Source organism: Myxine glutinosa, chromosome 8, assembly GCF_964187855.1.
Source record: "Myxine glutinosa chromosome 8, kmMyxGlut1.1, whole genome shotgun sequence".
NCBI classification, from domain to species: domain Eukaryota; kingdom Metazoa; phylum Chordata; class Myxini; order Myxiniformes; family Myxinidae; genus Myxine; species Myxine glutinosa.
In genome coordinates, this window is record NC_136268.1 from 117,232,386 (window position 1) to 117,247,963 (window position 15,578).

A 15,578-nucleotide genomic window follows, 5' to 3' on the forward strand; every position below is an offset into this window, starting at 1 on the left:
CTCCATTCTCTTCACCCTCTCTTTTCTCAAGGTCATCTGCCATCAGTTTGGAAATCAGCCAACATTACCGCTTTACACAAAAAATGTGCAAAAACAGATCCTTGCAGCCTGCTCCCAATTATCAGCAAAGTCATGGAATCCATCACTGCTTCTGAAATTAAATCCTTCCTTTTCTCCAATGCCTCCTCACTCTCTGCAGACCTGGACAAAATCACAGACTTGTCAAACAAGTGGAACATGTCTTTCAATCCTGACACATCTCACACTCTTACTATGTCTCTCCGAAAAGACCGACTGGACAACCCTCCCATCTACTTTCTCAACAATCCCCTCCAAGAAGTTATGTCACTCAAGCTTTTGGGTCTCACTATCTGCCATGATCTTTCCTGGGAAAATCACATTTCCAAGCTGGCCTCCAAAGCCAGTCGCCAACTGGGCATCCTCTGTCGTGCGAAGTCCTTCCTTGGCATGTTCCGCAGTTCGATGGAATACTGCTCTCCCCTCTGGGCTGGTGCTCCTGCCTCACACCCAGCTCGGCTTCACGCTGTTGAAACCAAAGCTTTCAGAATCATTGGAATCTCCCGCGATGATGCCGATTCTGAGGGCCTTTCACTCACTCACCGCAGGCAGGTTGGTGGTCTTTCTGTCTTCTACCGACTCCTATCCGGCCATGCTCCCCCAGCTCTATCTGTGCTCTGTCCCCCAAATATTCCTACAGGTCGCACAAGATCTGCCTGCAACCCTCTTCTGGTGAAATTGCCAAAATCAAGACTCTCTGCTCACCTTCACTCCTTCATTCCTCTTTTCTCCCGCCTCTGGAACAAACTCCCTCACTGTCTTCAATCCAACTCCTCCCTCCAGGTCTTTAAAACAGCTGTTCACCACCATCTCTTATCCAAACAGGTCAATCCTGGTTTCATCAGACCACAGAATCTTGTTTCTCACAGTCTGAGAGTCCTTTAGGTGCTTTTTTGCAAACTCCAAGCGGCTTGCATGTGTCTTTCACTGAGGAGAGGCTTCGGGCACCCCATCCAAATCTTTGATCTTTTCTACCCCCGTTAATTCATCGCAGATCCACTTTTTTGAAATACCAACTTCTTTCCTAAAAATCCTCGCTGTGTCCATGTGTTTTATACTTCTCCCACCTCCCCCCCCACCCTTCCCATGCCTCCTCCCCCTAGTCTTCTCCATCCCACAGATCTCCCGGTGTCCATATTTTCTGCTGCTGTACTTGTGTGCTTACCTCTCTCTCCCCATCTTGTCTCCCGCTCCCTTTATTGTATGTTTTGTGTGTCCGTTTTTTTTTTGGTGTTTAATGTTTTTTTGTATACAGAGTCAAGTCTCATGAAAGAGCTGGAACCCTGAACGGATCAGGACACAACATAGCAACAGGAATAGTAGAGAGAGGGAGGAAACACCAACAGCAGGGTTGAAGGACAAAATAGAGGGAGACTTAGGCCAATAAGGGATTTGGGGAAGGGAAGGACGTGTGGGGCGGACAAGGTGGACACAGAAGCAAACTCCCAGGAAGGAAAAACTGGATATTTTTAATGAGGTGGATTTGGGGTGTGTGTGGGGCGAGGGAATGAGGATTAACATGCGTAGAAAAGCTTATGGTTTTGGAAGGGGGATGATTTGAGATGGTGATGAACAGCCGTCTCTAAGAGGTTGGGGGGAACAATGAGATTTAAGAGAACTTCGGTAGTTAACATGAAGGCCTCCCAAATACTCGGGACAATCAAGAGGATATTTACTCGCCTGAGTAAATAGAGTCCTCCTCTGCTGTTCAAGGCACTTGTTTGACCTCACGAGGAATATAAGAACAACTTGTGGCTGTGGAATTGCTGCACAAATAATATGTTGAGCACGTTGAAAGGGTACAAAGGAGATCTACCAAACTCTCAACCCTGAAGTATCCCAGCTTTACTTTACAAAACAAATTGAAATTTTACTTGTAGAATACAAACTTTACATAAACTTTACTTTAGTTTACTTCAAAACTTTACTTCACTTTGTAGTTTGAATAGAAGCTTAACATTTAGACTGTTGCAGCAAATTGGGATTTCAAGCCGGGACCCCAGTCATGGGTGATGAACAGAACGTTGTGGTCAAGTTTTATTGGAATTGGATGTGTAGTTTCTGAAAAGAAAGGAAATATCTATTTTGGGGAGTCAAACCTGGACCCACTTTGAGCTCCCATAGACACCCTCAGACCCCGAATTTTTTAATGCCGTGAAAAATCTTGAGTTGCAACTTACCAAGTACCGGTATCATTTTAGCAAAGTTTGGTCACAATCCCATCAGCAGTTTTGGAGAAGAACTTGCGAGTATTTACGGACTGTGACTGACGACGAGGCATCCCATATGCTCCCCTGAACTTCGTTCCAGGTGAGCTAAGAATTAGTCAAAAGCACTGAAATACCATATAATGTGTTAATTTGTCCCTTGTCTAATAATGGCCTTTTGTAATTCAAGTAATATTACCTTGATGTCTCCTATTGTCCTTGTCCTGCACAAGTTCCACCACCATGAGCCTTGGTCTTTTAAAGTGAAAGCAAACTGTTACAGCACTTATGGACATACACTTGATGTTCTCACTACAACTACGACTTTTTACAGCCTCCATTTTTCCCACCTTCTTGTGGGGTCATCCAGAGGAGGCGTTTGACCCACTTCTCTCACGACCCGGCTGGCCAGGCCTGACATTCGACTGCAGCTGATTTTAGCAGGAATTTGTAATTTGTTGAGCGTGACGGTAATGACTTGCCCACTCTTCGCGAAAAACAACGCGGGATCTTTAAGGTCCACCAACGAGCCACCAGTGCTGCCAGACGGGACACCCGGCTTAACGTCCTGCCTTTGAAACACCAGGGCGGCAGTTTATAGCCAGGCCGCGATTCAATCCCCATGAATTTCCCTATAAATGTTTTTTTTTATTACAAAAAATGAATATGTGAGGGGGAGACAAGAAAATTCCTTCCACAGAGTTTACCCCTTTTCATGGAGATTCGGAGCCTAAACATGACCTATTCTCGAACGTATCAGAAAAGTAATGGCTTCACCCCCTCCACCCCCAACATTGGATAGAATTATCACATGAGCTATAAATACTGAGAAAAAGGAATAACGTTTTTGGCGATTTGCGCAGGTGCGGGAATTTTCCATCCTTTGTGGTTGAAGAAGAGAAACCGCCATTTTGAGCGTCATGGCGCACAAACATTCCCCTCGTGTTGTATATTGTTGCGTCAGGTTCAGCGCAGGATAACTCAACTGTTTGTCTTCTCGGTGTTCCTCAAATAATACACAATGATACTCGGACACAGGACGACCAACTTTACCCATAATGCCAGTGCTGTATCCGCATTGCAGACAACCCACTACCCCTTTACCCTTTCATTTTATGAGCCCCCAACTCGGATGTCAGCCCAGCCTGGGGGCTTGTATTTTAAGTCCTGTCCGTCCGTCTGCCAGAAGCCTCGACTCTAAAATGTCTGTGGACGCATTTCCTTCATATTCGGAACTTGTATGCAATGCTATCTGGACATGAGCAACGTCCAATGATTTTGGGATTGGGGCCAATTTGAAATTTTGACAAATTATTTATTCTTTTTCTGGGAGAATAAAACATTCTTTTGGGAATCTTTATTTATTTATATACAATGTACCATCTCCGCCACCAACGTACCACCTTGAATTATTTACTTATATACATTTTACCATCTCCGCTACCAACATATCACTTCACCTTGAATTATTTACTTATATACACTTTATCATATCCGCTACCAACATATCACCTTGAATTATATACTTATATACACTTTACCATCTCCACTACCAACGTAGGTTTTTCTTTACTTAGTTATTTAAATGTAAAATATAGGTACCCCATTTTAAAGATTATGTTGTGGGTTGTGTCCTCATTGAGGACGAGCATTCCATAACCTTGGTGTTGGCTTAATGGTTAAGGTGGCTGACTTAAGATCTTAGCGTTCTCAGTATCAAGCCCTGTCGTGCTGTAGGAACATACACCAGGTGAGTTGACTCAGCCTGTCATCCTTCTGAGATCAGCAAAATGAGTACCAGCTTACTGGTAACAGGGGCACTGCATCCGTGGCCCAAGCTGCACTTCCCGAAAATAATGCAACTAGCAGCCACAGGCTGCACATGAAACAACAACTGGTATTCCACCTATTACTAGTTAATTATTTTCCGAATGATACAAAAAATACTGATTTTGATATTTATTACTGGTGATCGGTGTCCACAACCATCCTTGACCATGATGTGGAAAGTCCGCAAAGCCCCTCACTTTTTATTTTCCCTTTTTCCTTTCACACTCACTTTTTCACCTTTATTCGCTTTTTATTTCATTTTCTCCGCAATCGCTTGAACGATTGCCACAAAACTTTCAACAACATAGGCCTAAGAACACCTAGCCATGGAATTTAAAAAAAAAAAAGTTACGTGATGATTGGATGGGAAATGTGGCCGGCATTCCAAAAAGTCTGTTTTCTGTAGGCATGGGTTGCAGGGTGTTCAACACATCAGGAGCAAGCAGTCTCAACCTCGATTCGCTCGCCTCGGCCAAATTATTCCGAAACTACCATTCACCGAGTGCAGTGTAACGAAGAAGAAGATGCGTTACGTTCAAGGTGACTTTATTGTCCCCCGTCGCACAGCGGAGCGAAAGGGGGATGATGGTTTTTCCCTCCGTCCGTGTGTCCGTCCGTCCGTCCGTCCGTGCGTGCGTGCGTGCGTGCGTGCGTGCGTGCGTAAGCGAAGGACCGCATTCGAATTTGGTGTGTGGGTGCAACCCACGTCAAAATCCAAGATGGCCGCCGCCATGTATGTCTGATGCCATGTATGTCTGAACCTTGTGAGATGAATATCTTGAAAAATAAGCGAAGTACCAACTTCTAATCTGGTGTGTGGTTGTATATAGGTATAATGAAGAACGCTATTGAAAATTGGGTCGAAACGTCAAAATCCAAGATGGCCGCCACCATATATATGTCTGAACCTTGTGAGCGAAATATCTCGAAAAATAAGCGGAGTTCCAACTTCTAATCTGGTGTGTGGATGTATCTCGGCACAAGGAAGAAATCTATTTAAAATTGGGTCGCCACGTCAAAATACAAGATGGCTGCCGCCATGTATGTCTGAACCTTGTGAGATGAATATCTTGAAAAATAAGCGAAGTACAAACTTCTAATCTGGTGTGTGGGTGTATCTCGGCATAAGGAAGAAGGCTATTGAAAATTGGGGCGCCACGACAAAATCCAAGATGGCCGCCACCATATATATGTCTGAAACTTGTGAGCGAAATATCTTGAAAAATAAGCGAAGTACCAACTTCTAATCTGGTGTGTGGGTGTGTCTAGGCACAGGCAAGAAGCCTGTTTAAAATTGGGTCGCCACGTCAAAGTCCACAATGGCCGCCGCCATGTATGTCTGAACCTTGTGAGATGAATATCTTGAAAAATAAGCGAAGTACCAACTTCTAATTTGGTGTGTGGGTGTATCTCGGCATAAGGAAGACCGCTATTGTAAATTGAGTCGCCACGTCAAACTCCAAGATGGCCGCCACCACATATATATGTCTGAACCTTGTGGGTGAAATATCTTGGAAAATAAGCAAAGTACCAACTTCTAATCTGGTGTTTGGGTGTATCTCGGCACAAGGAAGAACGCTATTGAAAATTTGGGTCGCCACGTTAAAATCCAAGATGGCCGCCGCCATGTATGTCTGAACCTTGTGAGCAGAATATCTTGAAAATAAGCGAAGTACCAACTTCTAATCTGGTGTGTGGGTGTATCTAGGCATAAGGAAGAACGCTATTGAAAATTGGGTCGCCACGTCAAAATCCAAGATGGCCGCCTCCATGTATGTCTGAACCTTGTGAGCGAAATATCATATCATAGCATGTTTTCTGCGTCTTCCACTTTGTCAACTCACATCACTTCACCGACGGGGGACCTAAGCGTAACGCTTGTTATATTTACAGTGGACAGGAATTGCCCAAACGGCAAAAATGCAGTTCGAATCCTTTGTAATATAATTATTTTACAGACTGAAACATGATCGTATCACATATGGACACTGGTTTACTAATTTCAGATGTTTCTTCCTCTCATTCCCTTGTCGAAGAAGCAAGACACATTGAACGATGACAGATTTCCACAAAATTTTGCAATATTTTGGATATTAGAAAGCAGGTTTGTGTTTGACAACAGATATAATCATCGATATGTTTCACTGGACCAGGTGTTTTTGGCTAACCATGATGCACACGGTTAATCGGTGATCGGAGGTGCACCGCAGGGACCGAATCCACTTCGGTTGGTAAATGTGCTCCGATAAACAATCTCATCATGAGCATGTTGCCTGGTACAGATCCACATCGGGATTCTGTGAAATGAGAATTTTTAAACGATTATTTATCATCGAACATGGCAGCCTGTGGTCCTCTTTCCTTCTGACCCCTCATGGTTGCCTCACTTCTGGACCACTGCAGACCTTCAGATATACACTACATGACGAAAAGTATGTGGACACCTGAACATCACACATCTCATTCCAAAATCATGGGCATAAATATGGAGTTGGTTCCCGCCACCCCCCTCCCCCCTTTGCTGCTATGACAGCCTCCACTCTTCTGGGAAGGCTTTCCACTCGATGTTTGAACATTGCTGTGGGGATTTGCTTCCATTCAGCCACAAGAGCATTAGTGAGGTCGGGCACTGATGTTGGGGGATTAGGCCTGGCTCGCAGTCGGCGTTCCAATTCATCCCAAAGGTGTTTGATGGGGTTGAGGTCAGGGCTCTGTGCAGGCCAGTGATGTTCTTCCACACCGATCTCGACAAACCATTTCTGTATGGACCTCGCTTTGTGCACGGGGGCATTGTCATGCTGAAATAGGAAAGGGCCTTCCCCAAACTGTTGCCACAAAGTTGGAAGCACACAATCGTCTAGAATGTCATTGTATGCTGTTGCATTAAGATTCCCCCTCACTGGAACTAAGAGGCCTAGCCCAAAACCATGAAAAACAGGCCCCAGACCATTATTCCTCCTCCACCAAACTTTACAGTTAACACTATGCATTCCGACAGTTGCATTCTCCTGGCATCCACCAAACCTAGATTAATCCATCAGACTGCCAGATGGTGAAGCGCGATTCATCACTCCAGAGAACGCGTTCCATTGCTCCAGAGTCCAATGGCGGCAAGCTTTACACCACTCCAGCCAATGCTTGGCATTGCGCATGGTGATCAGGCATGGTGATCAGGATCAGCCACACAAATGCTTGTGTGTGGCTGCTCAGACAGGGAAACCCATTTCATGAAGCTCCCGACGAACAGTTGTTGTGCTGACGTTGCTTCCAGAGGCAGTTTGGAACTCGGAAGTGAGTGTTGCAACCGAGGACAGACAATTTGTATGTGCTATGCACTTCAGCACTTGGCGGTCTTGTTCTGTAAGCTTGTGTGGCCTACTAATTTGCGGCTGAGCTGTTGTTGCTCCTGGACGTTTCCACTTCACAATAACAGCACTTACAGTTGACCGGGGCAGCTCTAGCAGGGCAGAAATTTGATGAACTGACTTGTTGGAAAGGTGGCATCCTATGATGGTGCCACGTTAAAAGTCACTAAGCTCTTCAGTATGGCCCATTCTACTGGCAATGTTTGTCTATGGAGATTGCATGGCTGTGTGCTTGATTATATGTACCTGTCAGCAATGGGTGTGCCTGAAATATCCAAATCCACTAATTAAAAGGGGTGTCCGCATACTTTTCGTCATGTAGTGTATCTCAAACAACTTCAGAACTATTGTACTTGTCGGAGAGAATAAAGCAACAGATTGCTTCACTATCACATCACAGTCCCCTTTCAAGATATTGCACGACTTTGCAAATTACTACTACTGTAATCCTCTTAATAGCCCCGATTATTCCCACCTTCTTGTGGGGCTTGTGTGGGCTTCTTGTGGGTTTTTTAGATGCAGAAGGTATTTGGCTGAAGTCTTCCATGAATCGACTGTCCACGCAGGATGCTCGACTGAAGCTGGGTCAAAATTGTTCAGGTTGGGATAACTCACATACTCTTCTTGAAAGACCCCAATATATCTTTAACGTCCAACAACGACAGGTCCTCCAGCTTAACATCCCTCCGATGGAAAGCGCACACATTGATCCCCTGCCCTGTGCGCGAAGAAGCATTAGGGTGACAGTTGATATCTGGGACGAGATTCAAACTCAGGCTCAACTCCTCCCATCCCTTGAAATCCACATTCGTAGAATGACTACAGATGCCTTTTGTACCAAGTTTTGTAGAGTTCGAATTTATACATGAGGGATTAAATCCCCATATGCAAAGCTCCAGGAACGAGCAAACCTCACTTCAGCTGGTTATCCACCCACTCCGTTCCACTTTCGAGAACTTCTTTTTTATTTTTTAAAATTCCTCTCGTAAAATATTCACCATGAAATATGAACCTCAAATTCTCGACAATCCCAACTATTTCCCCTCCCCCCCCCCCCCCTCTGTTGGGGCAAACAAATAACTTTTTATGCCGAATTGGTGGAAATTCACGGGCACTTTGCCACCGATAAATAACCACAAACCGCAAACAGATGTAATGCCTTTTTTTTCTTTTTGAAAAACATAAAAGGGAGATTTGCTTTGCAATGGATGTCTCCTACCAAGTTTCAGTTCAATATGTTAAAGGGTAAGGGGAAAAAATCTGGAAAACAGACCCATGCATAATATGTGATATTTTTCAAGTCTAAAAAGGGCCAAATTCAGTTAAAAATTGGCGAAACGCCTGAAACTCAAACTTCTTCTGTAAGTTATCATAATAAAGTCATGTTCCAAGTTTCAGTTGAATATGTTACAGGGTAAGGGGAAAAAGTGCAGAACACCACAGATGGGACGGACAGACATACGGAGAGCAAACCGATAGTAGGGGGGCTAATAATTATTTATTATACATGAAAGGGGGTGATCCAGCAGAAGGCCTGGTTTGAAACTTTCCCAAAGTTTTGCATGTCACAGCCAAGCTCGCTGAGTCGAGCTGATGCCATCTTATCAACAACACCCATATTTCTGTACATGGTTTTTGGGAGTAACGGGGGTTGGAGAGGCAATTATTTACATTAAAGTAGAGTACGTACTGCTGGACTATACACGGTAGTTGTACAGCATACTACAGCACGTGTATAATGCATCGGAGCAAGTAAAAAGCAACTGCCAAGAGGATTCCACAAGCCATTGTCAATACAACTGAAATGCTCAAGTAAGAATTCGAAATTCAAACAGCTCTACTTCCCAGGTAGGAAAAATCTACACTAGAATGAATCACGTGGTCCCATTGTGTATTCATGCCTCATGATGTGTGATAAATTTTAAAATGTCAATGAAACAATAAATCTTCCCTCGGTGACCTTCTAATTGGCTTTTGTAAAAAAAAATTTTTTTTTTAAAACAGTACAGGGCAGCAATTCTACACCGATGCCACCTGACCTCTAGTGTGTCACCTGAGGAATGACACTCACTCGCAAACTCAAATCATTAAAAAATGCAAATTCTAAATGCTCATCATAGCCTCTTATAACATCATCTATTATAACCAAGATGCATTAGAGATTGAGTGGTATGTGGGTATTGGCAGGACTTGTTGGTAGCTTGCGTGTAGATGGGTGATAGTATCTGGTGTTGGTCCAGCGCATTCATGATGGGCCCATTGGCCGCTTCCAGTGCCAAAGTTCCTTGTTGTTGTTAATACCAAGGAAGAGGTCGTCAGCACTGAAGTGGCACCTTGTTTCATTCGCCGTGGGCTCTCATGCGCAGCAGAAGTGAAATCACAGGAGCATCGACATTCAAACCATTTGAGCTTATCTCTAACCTCCGAATAATGTCCTGGGTGCTTTGCTTGGATTACTGCGCCATTGACCAAATTTATGTGATGACCGAAGTGGAAAATCTCCAGCTTCACCGGCTCGTTGGCCATCCATACGAGCCTAGTCGAAGCCTCGTTAGTCCATCCTAAGAGCGAGCAGCTCATTGGCTCGAATGTCTGTGTGTGGGATGAGCAGACTCCCTACAGAGAGCCCTTTTTCTTCCAAGGACTTACTCTTGTCCGACAATACTTCAATGTGCGAGTACGCGTCGAAAGAGTTGACCTTATTGCTCTTGTCTGCTCCAAGCTGCAATACACAAGATTGTTGTGATTTATACGGTTCATCCTCACATCTTTAAATAACATTGGCATAATGATTCTGGATATAGGATGGTTTTTTTGTGTGTGTATACAAGATCGAGGCTCGTGAAAGAGCTAACATTAATCACACAAAAAAAATCAAACAGACACATAAAACATACAATATGGGGAGCGGTAGACAAGATGGGGAGAGAGGGGGAAGCACACAAACACAACATTTGAGAGCAGTAAATACAAGTTGGTTGTTGGCTTGGAAAAGTGGAATCTTTCAGACTCATTCAGACAGTTAACTATATCCACAGGCCGTCCGAATCAACAAACACAAATGTTTGTTCTGGAAATGTGGGGAAAAAAACCTGGAAAATATCCAGCTCAATGATATAATTAATTTCTTCTCATATCTCTTTTGCACTTTCCCTTGCTCTGGTTGTATTATTGCAGTCTATTCATTTTAAACATTTTTACTTGCAAAATCGAAAATTTTCAAGTATATTGGTTGGTCTTGTACATTATTCTGTCTGTCTGTTTGTCTGTCTGTCTGTCTGTTTGTGTGTCAATCGCCTACAGGTCAAAATTTAAAATCGATCTTCACGAAACTTCACCAGATGCTCGAGCTCATCATAAAGAAGAAGCCTATTGATTTTGAGGTCAAAGGTTAAAGGTCATCTTGAGGTTAAATTACTAAAATTGTCATTTTTTCATCCGATTGACATTAAAGTTGAACAGCATTTGCATATTGAGTCAAAAAAATGGGAAACCAACTATTTTTGAGGTCAAAAGGTCAAAGGTCAACTCAAGGTCAAACTTCTAAAATCATCAATTTTCATTTGAAAATCGTCACTTTTCATCCGATGAACTTGACAATTAAACAGCAATTACAAAGTGCATTCCTGAATTGGGAAACCAACTATTTTTGAGGTCAAAAGGTCAAAGCTCAACTCAAGGTCAAACTTCTAACATCATCAATTTTCATCTGAAAATCGTCGCTTTTCATCCGATGAACTTGACAATTAAACAGCAATTACAAAGTGCATCCCTGAATTGGGAAACCAACTATTTTTGAGGTCAAAAGGTCAAAGCTCAACTCAAGGTCAAACTTCTAACATCATCAATTTTCATCTGAAAATCATCGCTTTTCATCCGATGTACTTGACAATTAAACAGCAATTACAAAGTGCCTCCCTGAATTGGGAAACCAACTATTTTTGAGGTCAAAAGGTCAAAGCTCAACTCAAGGTCAAACTTCAAAAATCATCAATTTTCATCTAAAAATCGTCACTTTTCATCAGATGAACTTGACAATTATACAGCAATTACAAAGTGCATCCCTGAATTTGGAAAGCAACTATTTTTGAGGTCAAACGGTCAAAGATCAACTCAAGCTCAAAATACTAAAAGTAATTTTTATCTGAAAAATTACCAATTTTTCAGATTAACATGGAAATTGATTAATTGAGAATCTGATTAACATGGAAATTAAAGGGCAATTGAATAGCACATAACGAAATTGAAAACCCAATTATTTTGGGGGTCAAAAGGTCAAAGGTCAACTCGAGGTCAAACTTAGAAAATCATCAATTTTCATCTGAAAAGTAATGAATTTTCATCCGATTGACCCAAGCTTTGATTAAGATCACCAATTTAAATCTTAATGAAATGGACAATTTGATGTATCCATGGCAACTTTTTAGGGGGAAGAGGGGTGGATTTTGCCAATATCGTGCTCGGCATGACATCTTTCTAATTTTTTAGTGTTGTTGATTAAAGTTATGGTTCAATAAAGCATGACTACAGGGAATGTCTCAAGGGTGTTGCAGTCTGGGAATAGTTTTAAGGAGGTAAGGCATGCGATCAAGGGTCCGACAGAATGGTGCAGATGTAGTGAACTTACTTGCCTTTCAGTTGTCCTAGTTTGCGCTTCATTCCCGACCAGACTATAAATTGTCGGATTGGTGTTGCACAGGCCGGGTGAAGCATCCATTAGGTGTGTCATCCCTAAGATGGACATTAAGCTGGGTGTACTATCTCCAAGCATTTGTTGGTTGACGTTAAATATTCTGCAATGTCTTTTGAGAAGAGTGGGGGACTTATTGTCGATGCATCCTGGAACAAATCCCAAATTCCTGCCTAAATCAGCTAAAGTCGAATGTCATGCCTGGCCAGCCAGTCCATGAAGAGAATAGGTCTATCTACCTCCTACACTGGATCTCGCCACCCCTTCCCTGCAAGATGGTAGGATAATCGTGGCCGCTCATGAAATCGTTTATTCATTTTAAGCATAGATGCCTAGTAGTGCCTAAAGGTTAACGTGGCTGGCTTAAGATCTCAGGGTCTCGACATTGAACCCCTTGTCGTGTCGTTAAATTAACAACAGTTGGGTTGACTCAGCCTGTCATCCTTCCTTCCGCAAAATGAGTACCAGCTTATTGATAACAGGGGGGCACTGCATCAGTAGATCGGCTGCGCTCCCAGCAAGGATTCAACCAGCCGCCACAGACTGCATACAAAATAATAGTAATTTAAAGCAGAGTAGTTGGTCAAAGTCCTGGTTTTGAAAGATTTCCAGGTCAAGCTTGAGAGATGTTCCTGATGAACAGAGGTCAACAGGTCCATCGGTGTAGTTTGAATGACAAGTAAAATTGATATTAAATAAATTAATGTTTCCAATTTGTGCATACTTAACTGCATCCCCTGATTCCTGCAGGTGAATGAACAGCACTTATAGGATTGTATAATTCACTCAGACATTGAGCAGACTCACTTTCATATCACCCTTCGCGGAAGGTTTCAGGGCCAGAAAGGCATGGCTTGGATCAGGGATGTCTGGCCAAACCAACGTCACCAAACTAAGAGATTAAAGAGTTTGAAAAACGCCATGAGAGGCAATAGATTAATGTAACGTCTTTTCCCTCAAATCACAAACTTTGAATCACGTTATGAGGAACATCCCACAGTTTGAATCTCAATACAACGACCAGTTCATGCAATGTTATCTGTTCATCATAATGAGGCTCAAATTGACTGTTGTTGGTTACAGTATATCATTGGTCAGCTATCATGGGACAAATTCAATATTTTATTTTACTTTCAAGTTATGGTGGTATTAGCTTACCGATGCCAAAATCTTAGGAGTAGAATCACCAGAATGATGGGGACTATGCAGCAGGTAGTTAACCAAATGTACACTCTCAGGTTTTTGTCTTTTCTCTTTCTTAAATCCACTGCTGAAAACAACAAACAGGAAATTAAGAGATATGTCGACAAGTTAAGCAACTGTCTAAACTCTAAAGACTCATTAAAAAAAAAATTTGGGAGGTGGCTGTATTTACAATACCCACTACAGTATCTCTTAACTACAAGGCAAAGTTGTTGTTGATGTTGTTGTTGTTGTTATAGTTAAGTGTCCAGGCCCTATTTCAGGATGATCCATGGTGGGTGACATGGCTCCATGTTTGGGAATTGTTCAGGGTGCCAGTGATACTTGCCCTAATCTTTGATGAAAGACCCTTTTTCGTGGGATCTTTAATATCTACCAGGTATAATGCGAGCAGAGCGATACTCTGCTTGACGTCCCATCAAACTCTGATCTCAGAAGCATCGCCTGCCTGCAACGTGGGAGTCCTACACTTTATGGTCGGGTGAAGAATCAAACCCAGATTAGACCATTCTATGGGAAATGAGTTACCCTTGCACCATCCTATTGGACGATCCCAATGCCTCTCCATCTTTCAGGTGACCTTATTTTAAACAAAATTACGAGGTTGAAATAGGTTCAATGAGCATATAAAGGATCATACCTGGAAGGTCCCTGCAGCGCAGGTCACTGGAAAATCCTTGGATAATGTAGTATAATTCTTGTTTTGCTTGGATGCAAACCTTATGGACCCCTCGTTCATCATAGTCCAATAAGTAATAAAAGGTGTTGGAAACTGTTACATTCTGGGAATTTGGGGTGAGTGCATCACAAAACATTTCCGTTAGAAACAAGAAAACACATCGAGACAAAGTAAACTGCAAATCCTGATTTTCACAACAGCTTCTCTTTGTCACTTAGTTCATGCCTCCCCATAGCTATAAGATAAATATAGAGAAAATAAAAGATGAGGAAAACCTGTTTGGGTTATTATGTTACTATAAGAGATCACCTATTCACTGTATACGCAAATATGCTGGAAGTTTTCATCCACCTTCCCTCCTCTGACTCAGATCTCCTCTCCCAACTTCTCCCATACCCCTACCCTCCTTTCTCCTATCATTATTAATCCTCTTCCTTTATTCAATATTTATTTACTCAATTTGCCCCCCCCCCCCCCACCACCTCGCCCCACTCCTGGGTGCATATGTACTAAATAGGCATTACAAGTCCTCACTCTACCAAATCATCCACCAATCAGATAGGGCATATTTTTAGCCATATTTATGGACGTAATAATTAAATGTGCCTTCAATTCTACCATATTTTACATATATATATATATATATATATATATATATATATATATATATATATATATATATACATATATATATATATATATATATATATATATATATATATATATATATATATATATATATATACTGTATATATATATACATATATATATATACATATATACACACACACACGAGCATAGATATATTTAACAAACGGGAATAAATTCCTGTGTGGGGCTAGTGTGAAAAACATTCTGACAAACCCAAGGACCTCATCACTTATGCAGTGACACCCCACTGAGCTATTCAGTCTTTGGGATGGCCTCAGAAATTTCACACACAAACACTGCAAGCTTTGTAATGGCCGACGTCTTACCAATCAGATATGGGCAAATTTTTAACCATATCTGCACACGTCATAAATAGATGTCCTCCTTCAATTCTAATGTACTAGGGCGTGCCCGTACGTGGGTGCAAAAAAACATGCGTGCAAACAACAACAACAAAAAAAAACTTTGAAACCACGTGGCAGTAACGACCACAGAACCCCCCCCTCTATTTACATGAAATGGTTTGGTCCATTCGCAAAGCCAAAGCGAACGGCTTGCGAGTACGGTAGAACCCCCCCCCCCCTCTATTTACATGAAATGGTTTGGTCCATTCGCAAAGCCAAAGCGAACGGCTTGCGAGTACGGTGACCATACCTTGGGAACCACTTGTCCGATTAATTTCAAACCTTGAAAAGGCACATCCTCGGGTCCCCAGCAATATACCTGGCAAGTTTCAAGTATATCGGACCCGTGGTTGTCGAGAAACAGCGGTCACAGACACACACACATACACACACACATACACACAGAGATTACTGGAATTATAGATAGACTAGGGCATGCCCGTACTATATATATGCCCGTACTATATATCT

General features: G+C 42.4%; 1 protein-coding gene across 3 annotated transcripts in view; it reads right to left on the minus strand.

Moving 5' to 3' along the window:
• Window positions 1–8,633: 8,633 nt before the first annotated feature.
• Window positions 8,634–15,578, minus strand: part of LOC137432883 (interleukin-13 receptor subunit alpha-1) — a 28,351-nt gene continuing 21,406 nt past the window's right edge. For 2 of the 3 annotated variants that reach the window (XM_068125176.2, XM_068125174.2), the window contains exons 8-11: window positions 14,014–14,155; window positions 13,329–13,440; window positions 12,978–13,062; window positions 8,634–10,202 (exon numbers count right to left, since the gene is read on the minus strand). In XM_068125176.2, the coding sequence (XP_067981277.2) occupies window positions 10,032–10,202; window positions 12,978–13,062; window positions 13,329–13,440; window positions 14,014–14,155 (510 nt within the window). In that variant the 3' untranslated portion in view covers window positions 8,634–10,031. The remainder of the gene's footprint in view (window positions 10,203–12,977; window positions 13,063–13,328; window positions 13,441–14,013; window positions 14,156–15,578) is intronic. The other variant, XM_068125175.2, reaches the window with a different exon arrangement.